The following is a 25,118-nucleotide window of genomic DNA, read 5'->3' as shown; positions in this document are numbered from 1 at the left end:
TTTCATACAGATTACTTAGATAAGTTTTAGCCGAAGTTGGACCAGGCCATATCTAATTTAATAGCACCACCTGGAAGAGATACACAGTCAGCTCTTGGGCATCATAGCCCATTCGAGCAGAGAGTTATCGCTTTCAGAGAATATCCAGGTGTGGATGGTTTGTCTGGTATTTGTTGGAAGTAATCATCTAGGGATCATTTGAATGCCGTGAAATCACTTTCTTCTTTATGTGGGCTGACACGATGTTGAAGAGAGCAGGGCCAGTTGAGGTGAAATAGTTCTGTCGTAGTGTTATGATACGACACGAACATGATTTTTGTAGTGGACGGATGGCAGTGGGGCCAAGCCTCGGATAAATTTTAAAGATGATAACTATGTCATTTGGGCTATGTTGATGGAATATTTTCCACATCATACAGATGATATAGCACTCACGGCGGCGTTGGATGTGTTGTTGTTATATAAATATAATGTATTGAGTATTAAAGGAAGTAGTGAGTACTTAGTATGAAAGATTAAGAAAATGAGAGAGACTGAAAAAACGTGTTAACGATACGAGATACTTTATTAGACTGCCGTTGTTGTACAAGGTATTTGTTGTGGCGGGAAACAAACTGAATGTCCTTGTATCAAGGGAGACAATGGGCAACGTTGATTGTTCATGTTTGTTGTGATGATTACATAACATCTTCCTTTTTTTTTTTTTTTATTATCATCATCTGTATCTACAGGGAATAATTATTCGTCGTCCACTTTTTGTGGTTTTATTATTTTATAGTGTTGAATTCTGTAGTTGCGCTGTTTTTGTTTTTTCATGCGTGTTTGTTGACTTTGGAAATATATTTTCATAATCTAATTCTTCTGTTATGCGAACGTGTTCGTTTGTTTTAAGAATATGTTGTCTATTTCGTTTGACTGTATTACCTTCCTCTGTTATTACTAAGTATGAACGAGTTTTTTTTATTATTTTGCCCCTTCTAAACCAGTTGTTGTTAAACTTAATTCTAACCGTGTCGTGTGGTTTTAACTCTGGGAGCTCTGTTGTAATGTTTGATTTCTTCTTTTCGTGAGGCCTGATACCAATTTTGTCGTGTAGTATGTTTGGGAGATTTGTTCGCAATGTTCTATTCATTATTTGATTTGCAGGGGATGGTGCACCATTTTGTAATTTAGTCGTGCGTAATGCTAAGAGCGCTAACTGAGGTTCTTCGCCACTTTTGAATGCCTTTTTTAGCGTCTTTTTTATTGTCTGTATATTTCTCTCAACCATGCCATTCGCTTGATGATAATGCGGGCTTGTTTTCGTGTGATGAAAATGCCAATTTTTTGCAAATTTTTTGAATTCAGCCGAATTGAATTCTGGACCGTTGTCACTTACAACTGTTTGCGGAATTCCGAATTTAGCAAAAGTTTCTTTTAATTTTTTGATTACGGTTTTTGACTGGCAATCATTTATTTCGTGTAGATCAAAAAATCTTGTTGTATAGTCAATAATTGTGACATACGAATTTCCAGACAGGTGAAATACGTCTGTACCCACTTTGGTCCATGGTGTAGTAGGTATTTCATGGTTTATTAGTGGTTCGGCTGATTGTTGGTTTTTGTAGTCGATGCAGTATGAGCATGTGTTAATCATGTCTTTGATTCCACATATCAGAATATCTTTGGTGAGACTGCCTGTGAGGTTGCCGAATTCGCACTGTTGTGCCTTTTGGCGTAACTCTACCACGTACTCATCGAATTTTTGATGTTCCGCTTGTCCACATGTGAAGAATTTGTGTCTCAGGAAAGTTATGTTTTTCCTGGGTTCACAATATGCATCGAATTTTTCGATTACTGTTTGAAGGTTAATTTCTTCGTCGGGTGAATCGAAATCCAGAGTGGAATGGATGTCTCGGCCTTTGGAACCGATGCAAGTTAAAAACATTGAAGTTTTTACTTTGTCTGGCTTCATGTCACTTTCTGTTGCTATCAAAAAAAGATTGAATTCTTTTTTCCATTTTTTCCATGCTTGCGGCTAGATTTTCCTGATTAAAGTCTAGGTCTTTTGGATGCGGTAAATTTTCCATTTCGTCTTTGAAGTATGATTTCAACTTCTTTTTTCTTTTGGTTTCTGTATTTTGGGTTCTTTTAGTATTCTGACAACATGTTGTTGTTATATATATATATATAATGTATTGAGTATTAAAGGAAGTAGTGAGTACTTAGTATGAAAGATTAAGAAAATGAGAGAGACTGAAAAAACGTGTTAACGATACGAGATACTTTATTAGACTGCCGTTGTTGTACAAGGTATTTGTTGTGGCGGGAAACAAACTGAATGTCCTTGTATCAAGGGGGACAATGGGCAACGTTGATTGTTCATGTTTGTTGTGATGATTACATAACAGGAGGGAGTAAAGCTTGAGCTTTTTGAGTTGATCCCAATAGTCAAGGCTTGTCAATTCATCTTTTTTTTTGTGATTTATCTCTGAGGAGTTTCAATTTTCATATTCTGTATCGTATCATAATATCATACATATTCTGTATCGTATCATAATATTCAAGGTGATGGCGAGCAAAAGTAGAGAAAAGTAGGATAAAGGTAGGGACGTCTCTAGACCGGAAAGTCCTGCGAGCCATGACAACTTTGCTGTGAGCACTCCAGCTTATTTTGTTGTTGTAATAAGAGGAAAATCAAACAGTAACACCCAGATCTCTAACAGTGCTTGATGCCACGGGGGTTTCGCCCGAGGAAAGACTGTATGGTTGTTGGAATGCAGTCTCTTTACAGAAGTGGATTAGGTTGAATTTTTTCTCGTTTAGCTGCATATTATGTTTCTCCGCCCATTGGATAACAGCTAACAGATCAGATTGAAGATTGTCTGGTCTTCAACCCTGTCAATTATTATTACAATATTACAAACCTGGACATTATTATTATTAATGTAGTCTTATTAATTCCTAATTCTGTAATCTTATTAATTCCTTATATATCTCGTTTTTGAACTGAATAGCCACTGGTCTAGTAGGACAACTTTTATCTTCAGTTGAAGGAATTTAAGCAATAGATGTCCTGAAATTATCAATTGGTCTTAGACCTTCATACAAATTAAAGCTAAGCGAAGACACATCAACTAGATCATTGCCAATCAATCCAAAGTTACAGAAGCTCTTAGCAACTACAAATTGATGAGAATGAGAATTAGTATAACTAATATACAGTCTAATTCGCCAATAACCTGCAATTCTGGTAATATAAATTAGTTAACAGAACAAAAAAGGGAACGTTGGATTGTACTGTTTTTGGTTCCCTTCATCTAAGTAAAAGGCAGGATGGTCACGGCTAGAAGCTTTTTGGTCATAGTTCTGTTTGATCAGAGTTGACCTTGGACTAAACTACAACTAGTATTACACTTTACTTCAATTACTAATGCTGTAGAAAATTTTAACCTGTTTTTTTTGTTTTTTGTTCTTATAGTAGTGCATCTCAGACTTCATGGTTATATGAAAAATCAATATTTGTGATCGTTAACAAATATAACCATATAACTATAAAAGTACCTACAGAACGAATATCTTAATATTTACTTTTGATACGAGAAGACTGTACTTATTGAAAAATATTTGTTTTATATGTCAAAGTCCATTGAATAACTAGTCTCCAAAACCAGTTCTGCGTTGAACAAGAAAAATTAGGCGATCTAAATAAATTTACATGAAGCAAATTATGTCCCTTCCCATAACAATCACGCATGCGTTAATTTCAAGCACTCTCCGTATCTTTTTTGACGGCAGGGTCCAACTGCAAAAGTTAAACATTGCATCTCTGACTGTTTTATCGTTTAAAATCATTTCCTTCCCATCCTTCGAGTTGAAAGCTTTGGCGGAGAAGTTAAATAATGGCACCATTACAAAATGTACAGACTGCTGAAAAACCAGATGAGCAGACGCCAGGAGTAAAGGCTGTATTACTTGGGCCGCCAGGTTCTGGCAAAGGAACTCAAGTGAGTTTTTTTTGGGTTTTTTTAATTTCCAATGTTTTCCTTTTTACTTATAGTTTAATAAAAATATATTATCCTATGAAAGTAATTGTTTTGAAGAATTGATTATCATATTTGAATTTTTCTATATTGCCGCCACAATCTTAGTGAAACATGTTTATTGGAAAAATCGATTTAGTGTAATGACTGTTGACCTACGTGCGTGATTTGTTTTTGAAGTTTAGTGAGAATACAATTACTGTGAAGGGCGTTTTATATCTGAATATATTTAAAATAATACATTCTTATGCTTTAAGCAATATCGTCTCAATAAGCACGCCAACATCGTTTTATTTCCGATTTGAAGTTTCATCTGCTCAAAAAAAAAGAAAAGAAAAAGAAAAAAACCTGAACGTGTCATGTTCTCTCCAATCTTAACAATCATCTATCTAAAAGCCTAAAATCGAAGAATGCTGTTTTTTGTTAAAAAATAGCACATCCTTTATAACCTGTTTGTCCTTTTCTTATTGAAAAGTTAAATCTATAATTATTAACTATGTTAATTAGTCGATATAACTGAAGCAACATAATTTCAATACCGATAGTTATAGTTTTGGTAATATATTTCAATTTATTAACCTTTTAACCTTTAACATTAATTTTTAAATAGAAATTATCATTATTTATTAATGAAATACATATTCTACTAGATACTACTACTTAGAAAGTAATTTATGCACGACATTCAAATGTTTTTTTCAATATATTTACATTTTTTTCTTTTTACTTAATATCAGATTAATGTTTTTATGACACGACCAATTTAATATCTAATCTATTTAGTAGGTCTCGTGTATATTATCAGTGCTTACTTTATGATATGAATTAAAAGTATGTAGGTCGTCAAGCTACCTTTTTAAAACCTATCTTTTGAACAGCTTTTTTTTATATTTTTTTATCACTTTCAAGGTTGTTTAGTCCTAGGTTAACCTTGGTTGAACAGACCTGTTATCAAAGACATTCCAGTCGTGGCTACATCATCTTTTTTTAAGAGTATGTAGACTGAATTGTATAATGTGTCACTTCCTTATGGAAAGACAGTTGGTTCTGATACGAGGGAGATTTGACTGCTATTTTTTAACCGTTGATTGATCATCTAGAGATTTCTTCGTTGGCTCCAAGGTAAAATTCTACGGCAAACACCCTCGCGACTTCTCACTTAAAGCCATTTTATTTCACGATTTATGCCGCTAATGTCCTTGAGAAGGGCATGCATGTCTCCTTCTCTAAAAATATAAGATCGTTAAACTTTATGTATTTTAGAACATATATTAAGTTACTAGTTGTTCTGAAGTAACCTGTTTTGGGAAGGCGAGGGAAAAAATGAATTCGAATTTTTAAATTTTCATTTCAAAACTACAAATAAAATTAAAAGAATTGAGAATTTACAGATGTATTTGCAAATTATCGCCACGCTGGAACACTCGCTGTGAACTAATTGGATTGCTCGTCTTGCTAGAAAAAGCAGTCAAATCTCTTAATCCACACCCTCCTGACTTAACAAAAGAAAAGAACACCTCGTTCCTAAAACGATGTAATGGTCGTGTTTGGAGCGCCTTTGTTTATAGTTCTGCTCAATCAGGACTAAAGTAAACGACTGTCGTCACTTAATTGTTTTCTGTCTGTGATATTGATACTATTTGGAGCCTCTACTTTGGTTACAAGTCTACCTCAAGAAATCTAGATAGACACCGGTGATACGCTTTCCTCGTAACTTATCTTTTAACACCCTACTAAGTTCCTTCACAGATTATTCTAATCGGCATACAATATACAGATAACAAACAATTATTTTTATCGTTAATCACAAGAAGATAACAGTGCCGATGATTTCTGCTGGCCCTTCTGGACTAGTGAACTCGATGCAGTTCATGTTTAGTTTGAAATTCTCAGTCAACCTTTGCAAATAAAATAAACGTGACGCGAGTGCCGGTTGGATGCCAGAGGAATTTGAAAAGGATTGACTGGGAAATGTGTTGTGTACGACATCCGGTGGTGAGAGATAACTTTTGAATGAGAAACTAGTTAGGGTGAATGTATGTAGTTTACTAGTCCAGTGCAGAAGCTGTAGTGGTAGGAAAGGCATAGAAAAGAAATAGTGCGTGTGAGCCAGCGAGTATAGCAATTCGGTGAGTGAATCTTTGTCAAAATGGCCTTTTGGATGCTGTTTAAATCAGTTGTGTGTAGCAACTGCACTGCATAAATGCCATATATACTTAGGTCGAATATTTTCAACCAGATACTATTTTTGAGAAACCGAAATTCAAAATGCAATCCTAAATGCTGCATCAGTAGCAGAATCCCAAATGATGTGTTCGGTGAATGAAGGAAAGGAAAAAAAAAACTAGGATTACGGCAGTGATACTAATGATTATCTAGTATATGCATGAAAACATCCAAGTATATATGGTCCCATAGCTGCTATAAATATTTACACTTATTTTAATCGTATCTTTCAAAGATTTACACTTACGTCAGTGATACTCTTAACAATATACTGTGTATTGCAGTGCTGAATTTTTACTTCTAATTAGAAAAGCAATCCTGTTTAAAGTTATAAATATGGTAACTGAAAATTAATCTGTACACTTTATCCATTTAAAACTGAAGTAGAAATTTAATACAGCTTCAAATTACATTTACATGATAAATTTTAAACATTTCAAACACAAAAGTTTACTCAAATTTCCTACAAAAGACTTTGAACTCAATTTATGCACAGGTAGTTTAATATTGAGAAACATAGCATATTCCATTCAGTACATATTTATCTAAATTCATGTCTACTAGCAAAAGAGAGATTCTCTGTTTGAATAAAAGGTAAATCATATGGTGCTCGTGTATAAAGTGTAATGTTGCATAGTAGCAAAATATAGGCTTTGGACAAAGGTGGGCAGAGACTGGAAAAAAATATAGCATGCACAGCTGGGTATGTAATATTAAAGTACATGAATAATGAAGTACAAATGAACTGAGAGAAAAATTGGATATAAGGAATCAAATGTAGTGCTTGGAAGAAAAGACTATAGTGGGTTGAACATTTAATGTGTTTGGATGATAACAGCTGAGCAAAGAAGTATTAATGCATGCAAGTGGAAGGTAGCTGTGGAAAAAGAAACACGGAAGGACGTGCTGAAGACCATCTCAACAGACTCAATTTCATTAAGTAGATAACATTGGAAGGCAACAAGTGGCAAGCTGCTGTGTTGGAGAAGGCCTGGCCAAGTCATGCAAGCAGAAAATGAATATAAAAAAGATGCTTGTGATCCACTAGAGTTATTTCCCATTGCTCGTTTTTTTTAAAAATTATGCAAATTAAACTGCCCTAAAATTAACTTTTTCTATATGTAAAAACTCTTCTCAAATGATCAAAACCGGCTTGAGTAGCTATATTATGCTGATGAGGCCCACTAAGACTGAAACATGTTCAAAGTTGTCCCTCTGATAGCAATTACAGATCAAATTTTCTACTAAGCATGTAAATAAATTTGCTGTAAAATTAAGTCTTAATTTCATGAAATTATATCAGTACATCACCCCTTAAAGTATTTATCTAAATTAATGCTATTGACCAACTTGAGTTATTTCCCTTAGCTTATATTTTACTTTTGTTGTGCTCTATTATATAAATTTGATGAAGTAGTGACATTCCGAGAGAAGTGAGTCTGCATCTGAGTTCAGTTCCTGATTGACCTAGTTCACTCTATTCACTTCTTCCATATGACTATAATCAATTGACAAAAGAAGGATAGATTGTCTGTGTAGCTGTTAACATATCAGACAATGACTAGTGATCTGTAATCCATTAGGGGTTATAACATGTTTTCTGCAGGTGGTCGTTACATCATATTGTTTTAATTTCCTGCTTCTTGTTCCAAACAATAATCAGCAACCTTTAACATATTTTAAACATAAATAATTCGGATTTGGATGTTGATAGGTTTTGCAATTGTTCTTTTAGCAAATATTTCTCAAGTACTGTATGACCTAAATACATGTATGATTATCTTTTAAATTTGAATTATATTTATTAAGTTGTATTAAATGAATTCACATATGATCTATGAATAGTAAACTTTGAACTATAATATTTTAGATGACAATATATATTTTTATGTAACCTATATTGTACCTTACAAACAGGGCTAATTTAGCTGTTTCTCTGTAGATTGAAAAAAAAAGACAAAACTCCTCTTACAGAGAGTGAACTAGCTCAATCAGGAACTGAACTCAGATGCAGACTCACTTCTCTGGGAATGTCACTACTTCATTTAGCTATATTCTAGTGTTTACTTCTGAATTGCTTATTGCTACATTTCATTATTTTGGCAAAAAAGTTGCTTTCAGAACCACCAAAATTGACAAGACTATATTTCCAGTCTCATGTTAATAGTTAACTAGCCTATTTTGGGGGTTTCTTTCACATCATTTGTTGATGAAACTTTGAAATTTATTTTTCAAATTTTGATTTTCTTCAAACTTTAAGGCCATATGAATAGTATTTAAATTAATAGATAAAGTTTTATTTCACCTTGTTATTAATTGTTAAATAGAGCTCTTAATTACATTTCTTATTGTATCTAGTATTTTTATTTAGAACTCAAGGAGTGTTGAACTCATCAAAATTTATAAAATTAATGTTACTTTGTGAATGCTTGTATATCTGATCACTACAGCTTACTTGCATTAATCTTGCAAGGTTAATTTCTAACCAGGTTATTTCCTTCGCAACTGCTAGGTCTGCAGATTTTTTAACTATTTTGTTGCAGTCTCCTGATTGTTTTATCAAAAATGCTCATTTCATGATCAAATCTACAAGAAGGATACTATTTCATAAAGAATTTGGCAGCATATGTTTTCATACCTGTTTGGTATCTGAAGATGATTATGGAATATAGAAATGGAAGCCAAGTACAAATGGAAACCCTGAAACTATTTGTAATGGCAGAATCTAAACTAACAGAATTTTTTTAATGTAATTATGAGTCCTTAAAGTTGAACTTTGTAAGTCCATCCAACAGGATTCTACACAATTTCAATGTACTTAATGTTACAAAGTTGATCGGTCTGAAGCTTCTCTAAGAGACACAAGCAGTAGGATTAAGTCCAATCCAGGACCCCATGAGTGCAATATGAACATCTTAACCATTTGGCTAGACATTTATAAAACAAAAACTGTACCATCTACATGTATCTCATACACATTTCACAAAGGATAAGGTAGAAATAAAACTAGAATCTACTATAACTCTGTCTTATGGTAAGGTCTGGAAAAAAAAACATTGTATCTATAGTCCTTATAATACATTCCTTTACATTCAGATATAAAGCTAAAAGCCAAAGCTTTCAGAGTTAAATCTATCCAAGATATTGGAAAATTGTTGTAGGGCTTACCAAACCAAAACAGAACCACCTCTAAAGATTGAAATTAATTTAAATATCCCTTAAATTGACATATAGTTCTATTATTTCCACAGGTATGACTGTTATGGCCATGCCTCCAGTCCTTTCCAAGCTGAGAGGTCTTTGTCTTGCAGATGCCAGTGCCATGTAAAATGCACTTGAGCCAGTGCTATATGAATGCACATGTGTTGGTGGCATGTAAAAAGCACCCAGCACACTCTGTAATGTGGTTGGCATTAGTAAGGGCTACCTAGGAAGTTACTACCCACTTAAATGGGTCTTGCTTGTAAGTTCCAATTTTGGCAGGATGCCTTTTCTAATGCCAACCACTTTACAGAGTATTCTAAGTATGTTTTATCATGACACTAACACAAGCCTAAAGAGTCTTAGACTCTGCAGTATCTCCATCCATTGGTTCTTGTATAAAAAAAAAAAGAGCTGAAGTAAATACCTCTAATTGTTCAAAAGCATGGATTTTAGGGGTGATGTAATAAATGAGAAAGGTAAAAATTATTCATTATTCAGTAGCCCTTTCATTACTAACCTGGCTGAAACTGGCTTTGGCTCTGAGTACAAATAACTTGTTTTCATAAGTTTTGAATTAAAATCTTCCACCAAACCTTAGTCACAATTTATGTTCCTAACACTAGCTGAATGATAACTAAGTTATTTTACTAAATTCTTTGTGTTAGATGTAAAGCAATTGAAAAAAAAAAAACAGAGGATCTCAAAATAAATACTGTAATAAAAGGGTTAATTGCTATTTCCTTAATAAAAAAAAAACGAAAAAGAAAAGACTCAGCAGTAATTGTTAACTCTCACTGAACAGAGAGATAATTTAAAAATATTAAGAATTTATTTTACAAAATAAATTTCCATGCTCACAGGAAAATTTAATTGTTGTTTGTAGACAAAAGGAGAGCTATGGTTATATTTCCCTCTGATTGGACCTCATTGGCAAATCATGGTTAGCTGAAGCCTGTTTTGATTAAATAGCAGCCGTTTACACATATAGAAAAAAGAACTGTAGAAGGAAATGCCAATTACTTGAAAATTTTTTGCATATGTCATTGCCTGTATAAAATATTTACAAACAATCAAGAAATTTCTCCTATAAATGTAGTTAGTGTATGATAATTATCATTTCCAAGCATGACAGTAAAAACTGTGTAAAGTTACTGATTTTTAATATGACATTTGTGTCATCTACAGTGCTGTCATAATATTTTATGATTTTTCAAATGAAATATAGTTAAACAATTGCTTTTATTGATCAGTGTTCCAATTGACATTTTTGTAGTATTCTGAAATTAATACACCTATATATTTGGGCACAGTAATTGGAAGGTTGTTAACTGACTGATCACGTGACCACTAGCCAAATATTACTTGTTCATCATCATCATTGTTCGACCGTGGTTGAGACAATGGAATTTACCATGCTACGCCAGACTTCACGGCCCATCATGGCATTACGGAGGTCCTGTTACTGGATGCCTGTATCCCTGGAGATTACATCAGGGTAGGAGAGTGTGCGCCCTCTGGTATTGCGAGTAGATGGCTTCCAGAGGAGAAAAGTAGAAATTACCTCTTTTTCAACTCTACAACAATGTCCAGCAAACTGGACTCTCTTACCTTTCACAAGAGATGACACAGGTGGTAGTTTCCCATATATTTGCATTTTGGTTGGATGGCGCTTCCACGAGAGATTTTGAGCTCTGATAAGGAGGTGAGTGTAGGTTCCATCCAACCGCCTCTCAAGCTTCTTTGATAACGTCCAGGTTTCTGAGCCATATAGTAGAATTGGTTCGACTGTGGCTTTGAAGATTTCAAGTTTGAAGTCTCTACTTAGATTTGATGACCAGATCTTATGCATGTCATTACAGGCTGACCAGGCCATACCCTTTCTAGTTAGAAAGTCTTTTCCGGATGATGATATGTATGACCCAAGATATTTGTAATCAGAAACCATATTTAAGGGCGCATTGTTGAGAGTATGGATGATGCAATCACTGTTGGACAGGCACTTGTTTATATATTCAGTCTTGGCCTCATTGAGGTAAAGACCTACACAATTTGAGGCTTGTTCAAGAGATTGTAAAAGAGACTGGGCATTGGAGAGAGAATCACTGATAAGAGCGATGTCGTCAGCAAAGTCAGTGTCTGTCAAGTATTCAGCTGGGTGTCTGGAACTTCTTGGTTTTATTTCAAAGCCCTTGCCAGAGATGGTATCAACTGACATACGTAGCACATAGTCAACAACAATGATGAAAAGAAATGGGGCGAGTGTGTCTCCCTGCAGTATTCCGGCTTTGATTGAGAAAGATGATGTTTCTCCGTCAGGAGTTAAGATGGTTGAAGACGTATCTGTGTAGAGGACCTTGATGGCAGAAATGATTTTGTCTGGTATCCCATAGAGCTTAAGGATTTCAAACATCTTGTACCTATCTACAGAATCAAACGCTTTAGAAAAGTCTACAAATACCATTGTAAGATCGCGATTAAATGCTTTTGATTCTTCAATAAGTCTGCATAGGCATAGTATCTGGCTCGGCATTGAGCGCCCATGTCTGAATCCATTTTGGTTCTTTCGGAGCAAAGGTTCAACAAAAAGGACAAGACGATTTAGGATCAGTTTGTTGTACAGTTTTGCAGCAATTGACATTAGAGATATACCCCTGTAGTTGGTGACGAGGGATAAATTGCGTTTTTTGGGGTATTGGGATGATTTGAGATTGGTGCCAAATCTTTGGAGCGACAAAGGTGGAAAGTGTGTGGTTGCAAAGGTTGAGCAAAAGTGTGTGAAATCTATCATCCTTCCAAATTATAGCTGGGATGTTGTCGGGACCAAATGCTTTCGAGGCTTTTAGTTGCTTGGTGGCTGCTGTTAGTTCAAATATGGTAAAAGGGGAGGTGTTGATGTCCAGCATGTCTGATATAGGTACACTTGGAAGAGTGCGGTTATCAGGATTTCGGCATTCTTCCCAAGAAGGTTTTTAAAATGGGTTGACCAATTTTCTAAACGCTTCTTAGCTGATCCCCCTTTAATTCTAATTGATGACCCAGAATTTTTGCCTGATAGGTCTTTGATGGATTTCCAGGCGAGATGGTATTTTTTACTAATGTGCTCTTTGGATAGTTTACTAATTTTGCCATTGATAAAGTCGACCTCGGCGTTCAAGTAAGCCTCATCAAGATTCTTCTTGGCAGCTATGAGTTGGATCTTCAGTGACTGGGATGGAGAGCGGTGGTAAGCTAGTGATATAGACTTTAGATGGTTTCTGGCTTCGATGACATTTGGGGAATTAGAAGGTTTGCTCTGGCCCCTACTCTTCTTTTTGGGAAGAGTAGCCAGTGCAACTTCCTCTGTTGATTTGATGAGGCTGCTGTATACTTCTTCAATGTTCTCAGCATCTATTTCAGAAGTAGACAAAGATTGAAATGTGTTATAGACCTCAATAGTAAATTGTTTGGACATATCGGGGTTAGATAAGACTTCCTCCCAGTCGATCATTTTCATCGGGTGAGGCTTAGCTTTTTTGGATGAGCGAAGACTAAGCTTAACGGTAGTTGATACAATTCTGTGGTCAGAGCCAACAGAACTAAAGGAAGAGTAGGATCTCGAGTTTTTAACACTATTGCGCCACTTCTTTCGAAAGATGAGGTAGTCAATTTGTGCCCTATCACCAAGTGGGGACTCGAATGTCCAAAGTTGACCTTTTGGTTTCATAAAAGAATTGTTGGAGGTGTAGAGATTAAATTCCTCTAAGAAGTCTTTGAGCATTTCTCCGTTCCGATTAGTTTTAGAGTTGAAAGTAAACTTGGTCTCATCGGGTCCTAGTCTAGCATTCAGATCACCAGCTATAACTAGAAAATTATGGAGAGGTACTTGCTCAATGGTTGAATGAAGGGTTGTATAAAAATTCTCAATCTCGTCTGCCACAGACGAATTATGTGGGCTATACACACATACCAATGTTGTTTTCGGGTTTCCATCTATCTCAAGCACCATAATTCTAGGTGAGATTGACTCTATACTCAAGAGAGTATCACTGGCTTTTGATGAAAGTAGAAATCCGATACCTCCAACTGTTGAATTAACAGTATTCTTTGATGCTGAGGAGGTTACAAGTTGATTAAGATTACTTGTTACTATAGTACAGGTGATGATGATGATGTTATTAAGGCAACGAGTTGGTAGAATTGTTAGCATGCTGGGCAAAATGCTTGGTGGTATTTTGTCTGCCTCCATGTTCTGAGTTCAAATTCTGCTGAGGTCAACTTTGCCTTTCATTTTTTCGAGGTTGATTGAATAAGTACCAGTTACACATTGGAGTCAATTTAATCAACTCATCCCCATCTCCCCAAGCTGCCCTTGTGACAAAAATTTGAAGTGCTTATTATTATTATTATTATTATTATTATTATTGGGTTAAAAAACAAATACAGAATGGAAGCAAGCTAACATGAATTTTTAAACTCTTTATTGGTTCACTATAAATTGTTGGGGTTCAGTCTATTGTGTGACACCTTCGGCAAGTGTCTTCTACTATAACCTCAGGCTAACCAAAGCTTTGTGAAAGGATTTGGTAGACTGAAACTGAAAGAGGCTCGTTGTATGTATGTCTTTGCGTCTGTGTTTGTCCTCCCCATTGTTGGTGTGTTTACAACCCAGTAACTTAGCAGTTCGGCAAAAGAGACCAATAGAATAAGTACTAGGCTTAAAAAATAAGTCCTGGGGTCGATTTGTTCAACAAAAAGTCCTTAACTGCAGTCAGATGACTGAAACAAATAAAAGAATATATATCTATGTGTCTGTGTTTATGTTCCCGCAACTTAGCAGTTTGGCAAAAGAAACCCATAGAATAAGTACTAAGTTTTAAAGAAAAAAAACCTAAGCATTGAGGCTGATCCATTTGACTTAGACCTCTTCAAGGCAGTGCCCCAAAGATAAAGATCATAAGCTATCAGAAAAACTTATTTTGCTGTTTGCATTATTCTTTTCTTTTATTTTATTATTTGTTTTAGTCATCAGACTGTGACCATGCTGGGGCACTGCTTTGAAGAATTTTAGTCAAATGAATCGACCCCAATACTCTTTATTTTTTAAGCCTGGTACTTATTCTATCGGTCGTTCTTGCTGAGCCACTAAGTTATGGGGGATGTAATCTCACTAACACCAGTTCTCAAATAGTGGTGAGGGACAAGTACAAACACACACACAGATATATATATACAATGGGCTTCTTTCAGTTTCTATCTACCAAATCCACCTTGGTCAGCCTGAGGCTATAGTAAAAGACACTTGCATATAAGGTGCTATGCAGTGGGACTGAACCAGGAACCATGTCATTGGGAAGCAAGCTTCTTATCACACAGTCACTCCTTTCATTATTATATTTGGATACATTTTATATTTTACTAACCACTCTATACTTTTTTCTTTTCTTCTGCATTTAAGATGATAGAATTAAAGCATCATAGTTTGTGATTATCCCTTGTTTTGTTCTACTATAAATTTAAGATCCCTTGAAGTTTTTATTACTTATTTGTCCAAACTTGCTTTCTGAATTTTATAGACATGGGTTGTGTGGAAAGTTTAAATGACAAGCTCTTCACATACATTAGTAAATCTCTTTGAATGGAGAGCTGAAACAAAGAGTTTCAGAACAATTTTACCTCTATTGTTTAAGCTGTTTGCTTTCATAGTCTTACACCAGGTATAAATAGTTATTTTATTGATACTGGTAAGATTAGTGTTTAATTTTTATTGAGCATTGGCTTGAAGGCATAGAAGAATGCAAACATTAACTGTAACAATGACTGGAAGTAATAATGTGTTGTCAAGATTCCTTATTGTGAGTGAATCGGCAGCGTAAACATTAGCTGTTATGTATTTAAGTAGAAGCTCTATTAGCTGCTTGCTCATAATTACTAGACTAAATATTCCTTGAATAAATATAAATATCTTATATTTTATGATATTGCATTTGGCATGTTCTGTAGTTTGATTTTGTCTTACGAGAATGCTTGACTCAATATATACTTTAATTACTTCATCAAACAGTATTAATTTTTACTTTTAGGCTCCATTACTGGCGGATCACTATAAAGTGTGTCATTTATCAACTGGTAAGATCTTTATATATTCAAATATACTCTTTTATTCTTGTTTCAGTCATTTGACTGCAGCCATACTGGAGCACCACCTTTAATTGAACTAATCAGCCCCAGGACTTATTTCTTTGTAAGCCTAGTACTTATTCTATCGGTCTCTTTTGCCGAACCACTAATTTATGGAGACGTAAGCACACCAACATTGGTTGTCAATTGATGGTGGATGGGAACAAACACAGACACACAAGCATGCACATTTATATATACACAACGGACTTCTTTCAGAACTAATATCAGATGTTTTACTAGAATTTATATTTATGTTTTATAATAGTAAACTCACTTAAGTTTTAAAATAGAACTTTAAAAAAGAAATTAGGTTACATATTGTTATATACTTTATCTAAATAACAAGTAGGCTGGTCTTGGTTGAAAGATCTTTCTTTCAACATAAGCCTGCATTGATTATAATTGACATAGAGCCAAATATAATGTGGCTCTGACAATAGAGCTCTAGGTATGCTGGGTTTTTTTTCTTATCTTTAATCTAATATCCGCTGTTCCAGTTATGAACCTGTTTTGCTGACAGTGTCTTTTATCTCCTTCAAATGCATAGTGGTGTTCTAATAAATAGTGAATGGTATTTTCCTTAAGCACAAGACATTGGAGATAGGAGGCAATGGTTATAGCCAATTCTCTCAGTTTAGAGAAATGGCTGTTTATTAGAATGTGTTAAAACTAGAATTTAATGGTTGCAAAGGTTTGAATTTGTCTTTTCCTCTTTTTAAAGTTGAAGTTAATTTGTATAATTTTCTTGTGTGCTTTGCCTATTAACTAACTGATTTTAAATCTATTCCATTATAAATTTTTCTATCACAGCTTTTAAGTAATTGAATCTATGCTTTCAATGACCAAATCTGTTACAAATACATCAATTAGTCAAGATTGACTACAAATTTTCGCCTGTCTTTATGTTCCAAGTTCAAATTCCGCCGAGGTTGACTTTGCCTTTCATCCTTTTGGGGTTGATAAATTAAGTACCAGTTGCATACTGGGGTTGATCTAATTTCAGGCCTTGTGCCTAGAGTAGAAAAGAATATTTACTTCGAATTTCTGTAAGATTACTCTAGTTTATACTCACAAACACATTGTGCCAAAGTCAATCACTTGAAAGGGTACATTAGAGGTCATATTTTTGATACATGAAAAGGCAAATGATTGCTGATGGAAGGTTTTCATCACAACTGCTTCACTAGGGTTAACCTGAGTGTAAATAACAACCATTTTCGGCAAACAATTCTCAATTGAAGAGAAAGACAAAATAAGTGTCATTTTGGTGGGAATCTTTTCTTTTTTGTTTTTAAATTGCAGTAAATTGTCCACCATTGTTACAAACATGCATATACACTAATACATAGACTTGCATGTGGTCCCCTATATGCACATGCATAATTCTGTATTGGTATTCCTTTCCAGTTGGGAATTTAAATTAATAGACCTTTAATGCCAACAGTGTGTGTGTGTCGTTGCTATTATGAAAAAGTGTTGTAAGTTCAAAACATTGCTTTTTCAGAAAACGAAAAAATAGTTTCACCATTCCGTAGCAAAACTGTTGTACTACGCTTTGACAATTTTTGATATCTTGGCATATGAAGCAGCTGGAGATATGATAGTTTGACCAAAAGAACTGGCTATTGCAAGCAAAAATAAATATTGAAAAAACACATTTGGTCAAATTTGGACATACAACAGTTTAACATAATAGCAGCAATTATATATATATATATATATATAAAGATATTATTAATAAATAATAAGTGGCTAGCAAGCATAAAAACCCAAAAGGTCAAATTTATATTCAAGGGTACAAAATAGTACCAGTGTTGCTAGAAATAAAAGTAAAATATACTTTAATAAGCCACAATATCACTGAAAATATATCAAGCTAACAAAATTGAGGAATGTTTAAAAAGCCAGCCTACCATTGCTTGTTAAATTTTCAGAGATATTGTGGCTTGAGTATTTTTTTACTCTTATTTGCAGCAACACTGGTACTATCTGGTACCCTTAATCATAAATATATATATATATATATATATATATATATACATACACATACACACTCATAAAGCTATAATACTGACTCAAGTGAGGGATCAGCAACTCAAATTGACAACAGTATGGTAGATAGGGATTAGATATGAAAGTAGGAAAAGCTGCCGGCCTAACTGGGATAGTCACTGAGATGATCAAAATATCTGGCAAAATGGGATACATGCCAGACAGTCATGAATCAGGTAACACAGTAAAGTATTGTGCCCACTGACTGGTATAACGATACCAATGTGAATATGAGCTGCTACTAGGGTAAAGGAGATATGTACTAGCAAGAAAAAATTACAAAGCTATCAACTTATTGCACCAGGCTATGAAGCTCAAGGAAAGAGTTATACTACAATTGATTAGGAACAGAACTAACCTAGATAAGATGCAGTTTGGTTTTATACCCTCAAGGGGTACCACAAATGCCATCTTCTCATGAGGTAACTGCAGGAGATATTTTTGATTAAGAGTAAACCATTAAGTATTTGTCAGCATGTCAGTGGCTTTTGAGAGTTGTACAAACTATATACAAAGGTGGTGTCAGTAAAGTGATGGTTATAATGACTTTAGCATGAAGGTAGATGTTTATCAAGGCACAGTCCTCCCAATTTATCATAGATTTACAGGCCTCTCATAGAGGAACTTGAGGCTGACTATTCTTGAGAAATCCTACTTGCTGATTATCTAGTTCTTTTTACTGAATTTATAGTAAAATTAGAGAAGAAATTCCAGATATGAAAGCAAAACCTAGAATTGAGAGACCTTAAGATAAACTTAGCAAAGACTATGGTGCTAATAAGTAATAAAAAAAAAACAGGAGTCTGGTATTGTCAAGGAAAATGGTCTGGCTCAGTATGCAGAAAGGGAGTTGGTAGGAACCCCATGTGCTATACTTAATGTAAATTATGCGTACACAAGAGGTGTGGCAGAATCACAAGTAGCTTTGTATGTGACACGTGCAACAGTGGCAATAAGCACTAAGAATGCACCAGAAATAAATTCTTTTAAATGCTCAGAAGGCTCATCATCATCATCATTTAGCGTCCGCTTTCCATGCTAGCATAGGTTGGACGGTTCAGCTGGGGTCTGGGAGGCCAGAAGGCTGCACCAGGCCCAGTCTGATCAGGCAATGTTTCTACGGCTGGATGCCCTTCCTAATGCCAACCACTCCGTGAATGTAGTGGGTGCTTTTTACGTGCCAGACAGGGCTGGCAAACGGCCACGGTCGGATGGTGCTTTTTACATGCCACCGGCACGGGGGCCAGGCGAGGCTGGCAACAGCCACGATCGGATGGTGCTTTTTACGTGCCACTGGCACTAAAAGTAATTGATAGTTTCTGTTGCCAAGGTGACATAATGGTTGTTCTGAATGTATATTACCCAGGTAAAAACAAACTGAAAAGATTTTAAGGAATTATTACCTCTGCTGGTAGTCAAAGGCTTTTTCCTCTGAGTAAAGAACAGATTGCATGATACTGCTGCATAGAAGCACAATGTGGGCCTTGCTTTATCTATCATACTACTGTCAACTCTCATGGCCAATCACTCTGTTCCTCTGCATTGTGATTAAAGTAATTGACTATAGCATGTTCCCTTATAAGATTTAGATGTCACTTTACTAGCAATTAGTAAAATTATGTTGAATTAAATCAACTACTTGAAAATAGCTGTTAATCCAGTACTTCAGTTATTTGGTAACAGTAATTTATCAGTCATTTGCAAAGTGTTAAACTCGTATACCAGAGCAGTACAGTTTCACGCTGTGGAGATGATGATGATGATGATGTAATATGGAGTTCATAAATTGTAACAGACATTTGTTGTGTTCTGAGAGGTTTTTTTCCCCTCGTGATTTGCTTTAGTCTAATAAGTGTAATAGAAGAGAAGGCAATCTAAATCCAGTCAATTCATCAATTACCACTTTTTCAGTGAGGAGAAAGTAATTTAATAAGAAACAACCTTGTTTTGCCAACTTTTCAGCACAAAGGCTTTATAGAAAGGTAACCTTTGAGCAGTGTACATAACTTTTTATCAAGATTGTTTGATTGACAAAATACTGTTTGCACTTTTCTTAGTTGAGTGAGTTTTTTTTTTTTTTTGTACCATCTTTTAGATAGAATGGAAGGTTGTGCCCATGACTTGTGATAGGGCCATTGAAGGTAGAAAGAAGGAAGATATCCTCAAACTGGAAACTTAGTCCAAACACTTGCAACAGAATAGAATCTGCTAAAGGCACCCAAGGTATTAAACCAGGCAGTGGGTTAAGTCTTCCACCCAGCAATAGTATGGACATCCAGCATGGGAAAATGGATGTAGAAAAGAATTTGTTAATAAAAATGAAATTTTAATGATAGCAAGTTACAGCTAGTCATAATTAGTTCATTATTTTAATTTCCTAATTAGTTTTAGACAAGAAAAATTAAGTGTTGTGTTTACAGGTTGAAGTTTACAACACAACACCTGCAGCAGTATACAAATATAACATTGCATTTATGAAAATAATGTAATATGAAATTTTTAAGAGATAAAGTTGTTTACGTATCTACCTGTCTGTCTTGTGTGTTTGTAAAATTTAAATGTTTATAAAATTTGCTTTTTTAGGGGATATGTTACGTGCTATGGTGGCCTCTGGATCAAAGCTTGGAGAACAACTTAAATCAGTAATTAATGAGGGAAAACTAGTTAGTGATGATTTAGTCATTGAAATAATCAGTCAGAATTTGGATAAAGAAGCATGTGCAAATGGATTTTTGCTTGATGGATTTCCAAGGAATGTTAGCCAAGCAGAAGCAGTAAGCATTTTTTTCTTTTTTGTTTACTGGTCTAAATTATGTATATTGTTTTTGTGTCTGTTCTGTTTATTCATTGTTCTTCTGGGGTTTTTTTCTTTTGATAATGATTATAATTTCCAGTTGTAATATTGTTGTTGTTTAACCCAATGATTGAGAAAGCCATTCCAGTTTTTTATAACCAGGATTACATTGTCCAACACATTCTTCTTTTAACCCTTTAGCCAACCCTTTAAACCAACTATATCAGGCCCAGATATACTATTTGCTTTATGTTCAAACAAGGCAGATTTGGTCTCTCATACTTACTCTACAACTTCCATCTTAAAACTAAACAATGACATCATTAAAATCTGAAAGCTACATGGTAGTACATGATTAATTTAAAACTATGTAAATAAATAATCATTACATTTGATAAAGTAACCTGAATGCTGAAGGGTTTAGGTGTGATTTGAGGAAACTTAAAACTTCTGTTCTTAGCAAGCCACTATTTAGAGGTACCTTTTTTGTCTCAGCAGCTATAGTGTGCTAGATGCAGGGAATATTTTATAAGTGATGGTGAGTTGGGGTGTTAATGTTGTGTACATGTCTATGTAATTTCTTCAACTCCTCATCACCTCCCTCTGTCCTCATTATTGCTATCTATATTAGAGAACATTCATTTCACCTAATATTTCTCCGCCTCAGTCTATTCTAACACATTTCATTTTCTCTGGTTTCATTGATGTTGACCATTCAAATTTTTGTGAACAATTGATAACAGAAAATAACAATTACTCCACAGTAATCTACATCTCTTTTTCCCTTCATCTCTCCCTTCTTTTCTTTTATCTCCTTCGCTTTACTATTCTCTTTCCTTTTTATCTTCCTTCTTATTCTCTTTCTACATACACACACACACACACACTGAATTTTTTTGTACCCAACAACCTGCAGCAGCTGATATTCTATTTGCTTTCTTGGTTAAGTAATAGAATGCCTTAGTCTAAGATGAGTAACTCTTTGGCTCCTGACCCTCTGTTGTGTGTGATTTCCATTCCTGAGTGTTGACATGAAAATCACTGAAAAACTGACATTCATCAATTAAACCTTAGAAAATGTTAATAAATTAAATAAGTTATGTCTCATTTGTAATTAGACATCTCTTACTCCTTTCATCTTCACTCTTTAATTACATCCAGTATTCCTTTTCAACAGATTTATATCCATTGCCAATATATCAGGATTTTTTGCACAAATAGAAATTTTTTTCCTTCTTTGGAAAATCTTTGTATTCTGCATTTGGCCTCTGAACAGACAACATATAAGCTGTCTGTAGTGGCATGGGTGGCTCTCTCTACTGAATGCAGGCCAACATCCTTAACAGTGATGAAGGTGTTGTCAACAGGTGTTGGTGATGAAAATACCCAACAAAATTGTTACATATATCCTCAAATATACAACAGAAATGTAAATGTCCACATGCCATCATCCTGTGAAGCCACTTGTAGTGATATTTACTAGTCATTTGATCATTCTTGTCTGTTCCTTCTAGGTACCTACTGTATGCAGCAATGAGTTTTGGGCATAGAACTAGCACTCCTCTTAACATCATATTGCAATACACTTGTGAATGGAGAACTAAAGAACAAAGTGAATGATGAGGTACCTCAATTGGCCGCTCCATCTCTCTTTGTCCTTATATTTTTGGGAAAATTAGCCTTTGTTGGTTTGATTGGTGTCAATGTAATGCTGTGGTACCTGTCCAAATACTGGATTAGTTCAGTTCCAAAATGATATCTGTCCCAATACATATGTTAATCTTGATCTTGAAATACTTTGAGTAGGCAGACAAAATTCCCAGTCACTCCAAGATTATCCATTTCTTTTGCATTGACTACCCTACAAATGTGTATTTCAGCATTACATATATACCCATTCTCACTATCACAAACAAGATATGATTTTTATGTCCCAATGGATGGGTTTGTTATTGTCTTACTGACTGAGAAGTTTTTGTGAGGTTCATCCCCTTATCAAGTAAGAGATTCTATTTTGGTGTGTAATAATGATTGAATTTTTCTAAAATATAATTGAACACAGGTCTAGATTTGTAGATTTTATTACCTTTATCAACAGTTGGTTCATCTTCATTTACACAGTACAGAAAACTTCAGATGGTCATGAATCAGTCTCTGACAAATATTTTATTGAAACCTGAAGTGATGGTGAAGAAGTTAATTTTCTGTCACTAGCATTGATCATAATCTGTTTTCAGTATTAGAATTTCTATTGCAATTCTGCGACCAATATAGGTTTCATCTTCACCACAGTTACTAAATTAAAGTTCTTTACATGATAATTATTAGGCTTAGCTGCTTTGACACCAGTAGCAACTAACAGTGGCCACAATGTATGCATTTAGAACAAGCCAATCCACAACATTATCTGACCTTGCAGTAAGGTTGCCTAGGATATTTCTAAGCCTGGGATGTTCAGTAGAGTTGAGATCATCATCAGGAAAGAACCATCAGTATTCCAATCCAAAGGTAAGCATTAGTAACATCACAATGCCTCTTTCTCCCCACCTTTGAGCAGGTCCCTTTGCTTTCCCATCATAAGCTGGCTGTAAATTTTGTATTGGAACATCCTGTGGCTTGTTATCACCATCTACCAAATCATATTTGCTTTTGAAATCACTTTTGTGGTTATAATCAGAGGCATTGAAAACCCCCTTGTTATCACTAAAATCAAATCTGTCATTCAGATCTCTCATAAACTTTAGCAAAAATCACAGCAGTGCCTTTCTATGTGAAACAGTTGCTGATTGGGGCAGGAAGTTTATGTAAATGATAGTAGCAAACAGAAGTAGTGGCATAATGGAATACCAGACTGGTGAGATATAGTCAAACAGTTGTGGCCCTGGAATTCCAAGCCAGCAAGTTTAAAGTGTTAAGGACATTATTCTTTTTGCTTCCCTACTATTTCTAAGTTATCATGTTAAACTGATTTAGTTAGTTCCATACCCAAAGAAACACTGTCAAAAATAAAACTTGAAGCCAAAATACTAAAAACAACTAAATTGCTCTAAACAAATAATCAAAGAAACTCCTAAAATTCATTTAAAATTATGGAGACAGTTGTAACTTTATTTTTAATTTTATTTTTCAGCTTGATGATTTACTGACAAAGCGGAAAACTGCATTAGATTCTGTGATTGAGTTTTCTATAGATGATTCCTTATTGATTGAACGTATCACAGGAAGAAGGATCCATCCTGCAAGTGGGCGGTCATATCATGTAAAATTTAATCCTCCTAAAGTGACTAATACTGATGATGTAAGTTTTCTAATTATCATTTTATTTTGATCATATTTTATGGAACCATGAAAAATTGCAATTAATATTCTGCTAAAAATAGCATCCAAATCTCTCTCAAATTACACTCCTAACATTCCAGCTATGACTATTTCATCCTTTTGCATATCAAGGACTACATTGTCCAACATTCTTTTTTAAAAATAGTAAAGTATAATTTGAGGGATGCAGTTTCTATTAAGACAACCAGCAATATAAAAGATCTCTCATTGTGTCACACAACTGGAGGTAGCTAGACCACTGTTTATGAGCCTGGTGCAGCCTTCGGGCTTCCCAGACCCCAATTGAACCGTCCAACCCATGCTAGCATGGAAAGCGGACGTTAAACGATGATGATGATGATGTTCACTCTATTTTTGTTTAAATGTCCTGATTATCAAAGGTTTCCCAGACAGTGATACATTTTCTTTTCCATCCTATGTTTTTTTAGTTAGAATATCTTTTCTATTTTTGTGATATAGGCAGCTGTACAACAGTGGCTGCGGGTTCAGTCTAGCTGTTTAGCACCTTGAGTCTGTCTTCTACTATAGTTCCAGGCTGACTTCAGCCTTTTAAGTGGATTTGGTAGATAGAAACCGAAAGAAACTCATTGTGTGTATATGTGTCTTGATGTCATGGGATAGTTGTAAAGGAATATTATCATCATACAAGCAGAATCCCTTGTTTCCACTTTTCCATGTAAACATGTGCAGCAATTAGGAATATTACCTTTTTTTTAGAAATAGGTGAGGGTTGGTGACAGGAAGGGCATCTCGCCATAGAAAAATCTGAATTCTGTTTGACCCATGCAAGCATGGAAAAGTGTATATTTGAACAATGATAATGATAAGGCTTTTTTTTTTTTTAGTTTATCCAAACATTTACTGTTGATTTGATTGTTTATATTAACATAGATTCTTATCAAAATTTCAAGTTTCTTTGTCAAATATAATGTATAATTTTTTTGTCATTAAACTGGGTTATTTTATTAATCTTCATTGAACATGTTTAGGGAATTAAGAATTTTTAGTGTGTTGAATTTATAAAATAATATTAATATTATATTTTTTTTCTTTACCCAGGTAACTGGTGAACCTCTCATCACAAGAGCTGATGATAATGAAGCAACACTAAAAAAGCGTCTTGACAGTTACCATTCGCAGACCAGTCCATTAGTAGAATATTACAGTAAAAAAGGTATCCATGAAGCTGTTAATGCTTCTCAACCACCAAAAATTGTATTTGCTTGCATTCGAGCAGCTTTTGCAAAAGCTACTTCGAAAGACAAAGTTATGTTTTTTAGCCATAAATAAAATTGATTGAATTTTGTCTGGTAAAAACATCA

General features: G+C 34.7%; 1 protein-coding gene across 1 annotated transcript; it reads left to right on the top strand.

The window, feature by feature from the left end:
• The first annotated feature begins 3,740 nt into the window (after nt 1-3,740).
• LOC115209738 (adenylate kinase 2, mitochondrial) lies at nt 3,741-25,118 on the top strand. Its single transcript, XM_029778246.2, has 5 exons — nt 3,741-3,986; nt 15,512-15,557; nt 20,247-20,437; nt 23,588-23,755; nt 24,856-25,118. The coding sequence occupies exons 1-5, from the start codon at nt 3,882-3,884 to the stop codon at nt 25,084-25,086; spliced, it is 741 nt and encodes a 246-aa protein (XP_029634106.1). The 5' UTR covers nt 3,741-3,881; the 3' UTR covers nt 25,087-25,118.

This window comes from Octopus sinensis, linkage group LG3 (genome assembly GCF_006345805.1).
Source record: "Octopus sinensis linkage group LG3, ASM634580v1, whole genome shotgun sequence".
NCBI lineage: Eukaryota > Metazoa > Mollusca > Cephalopoda > Octopoda > Octopodidae > Octopus > Octopus sinensis.
Note: the sequence above shows the minus strand (reverse complement) of the source record. Positions and strands in the feature narration are given on the sequence as shown.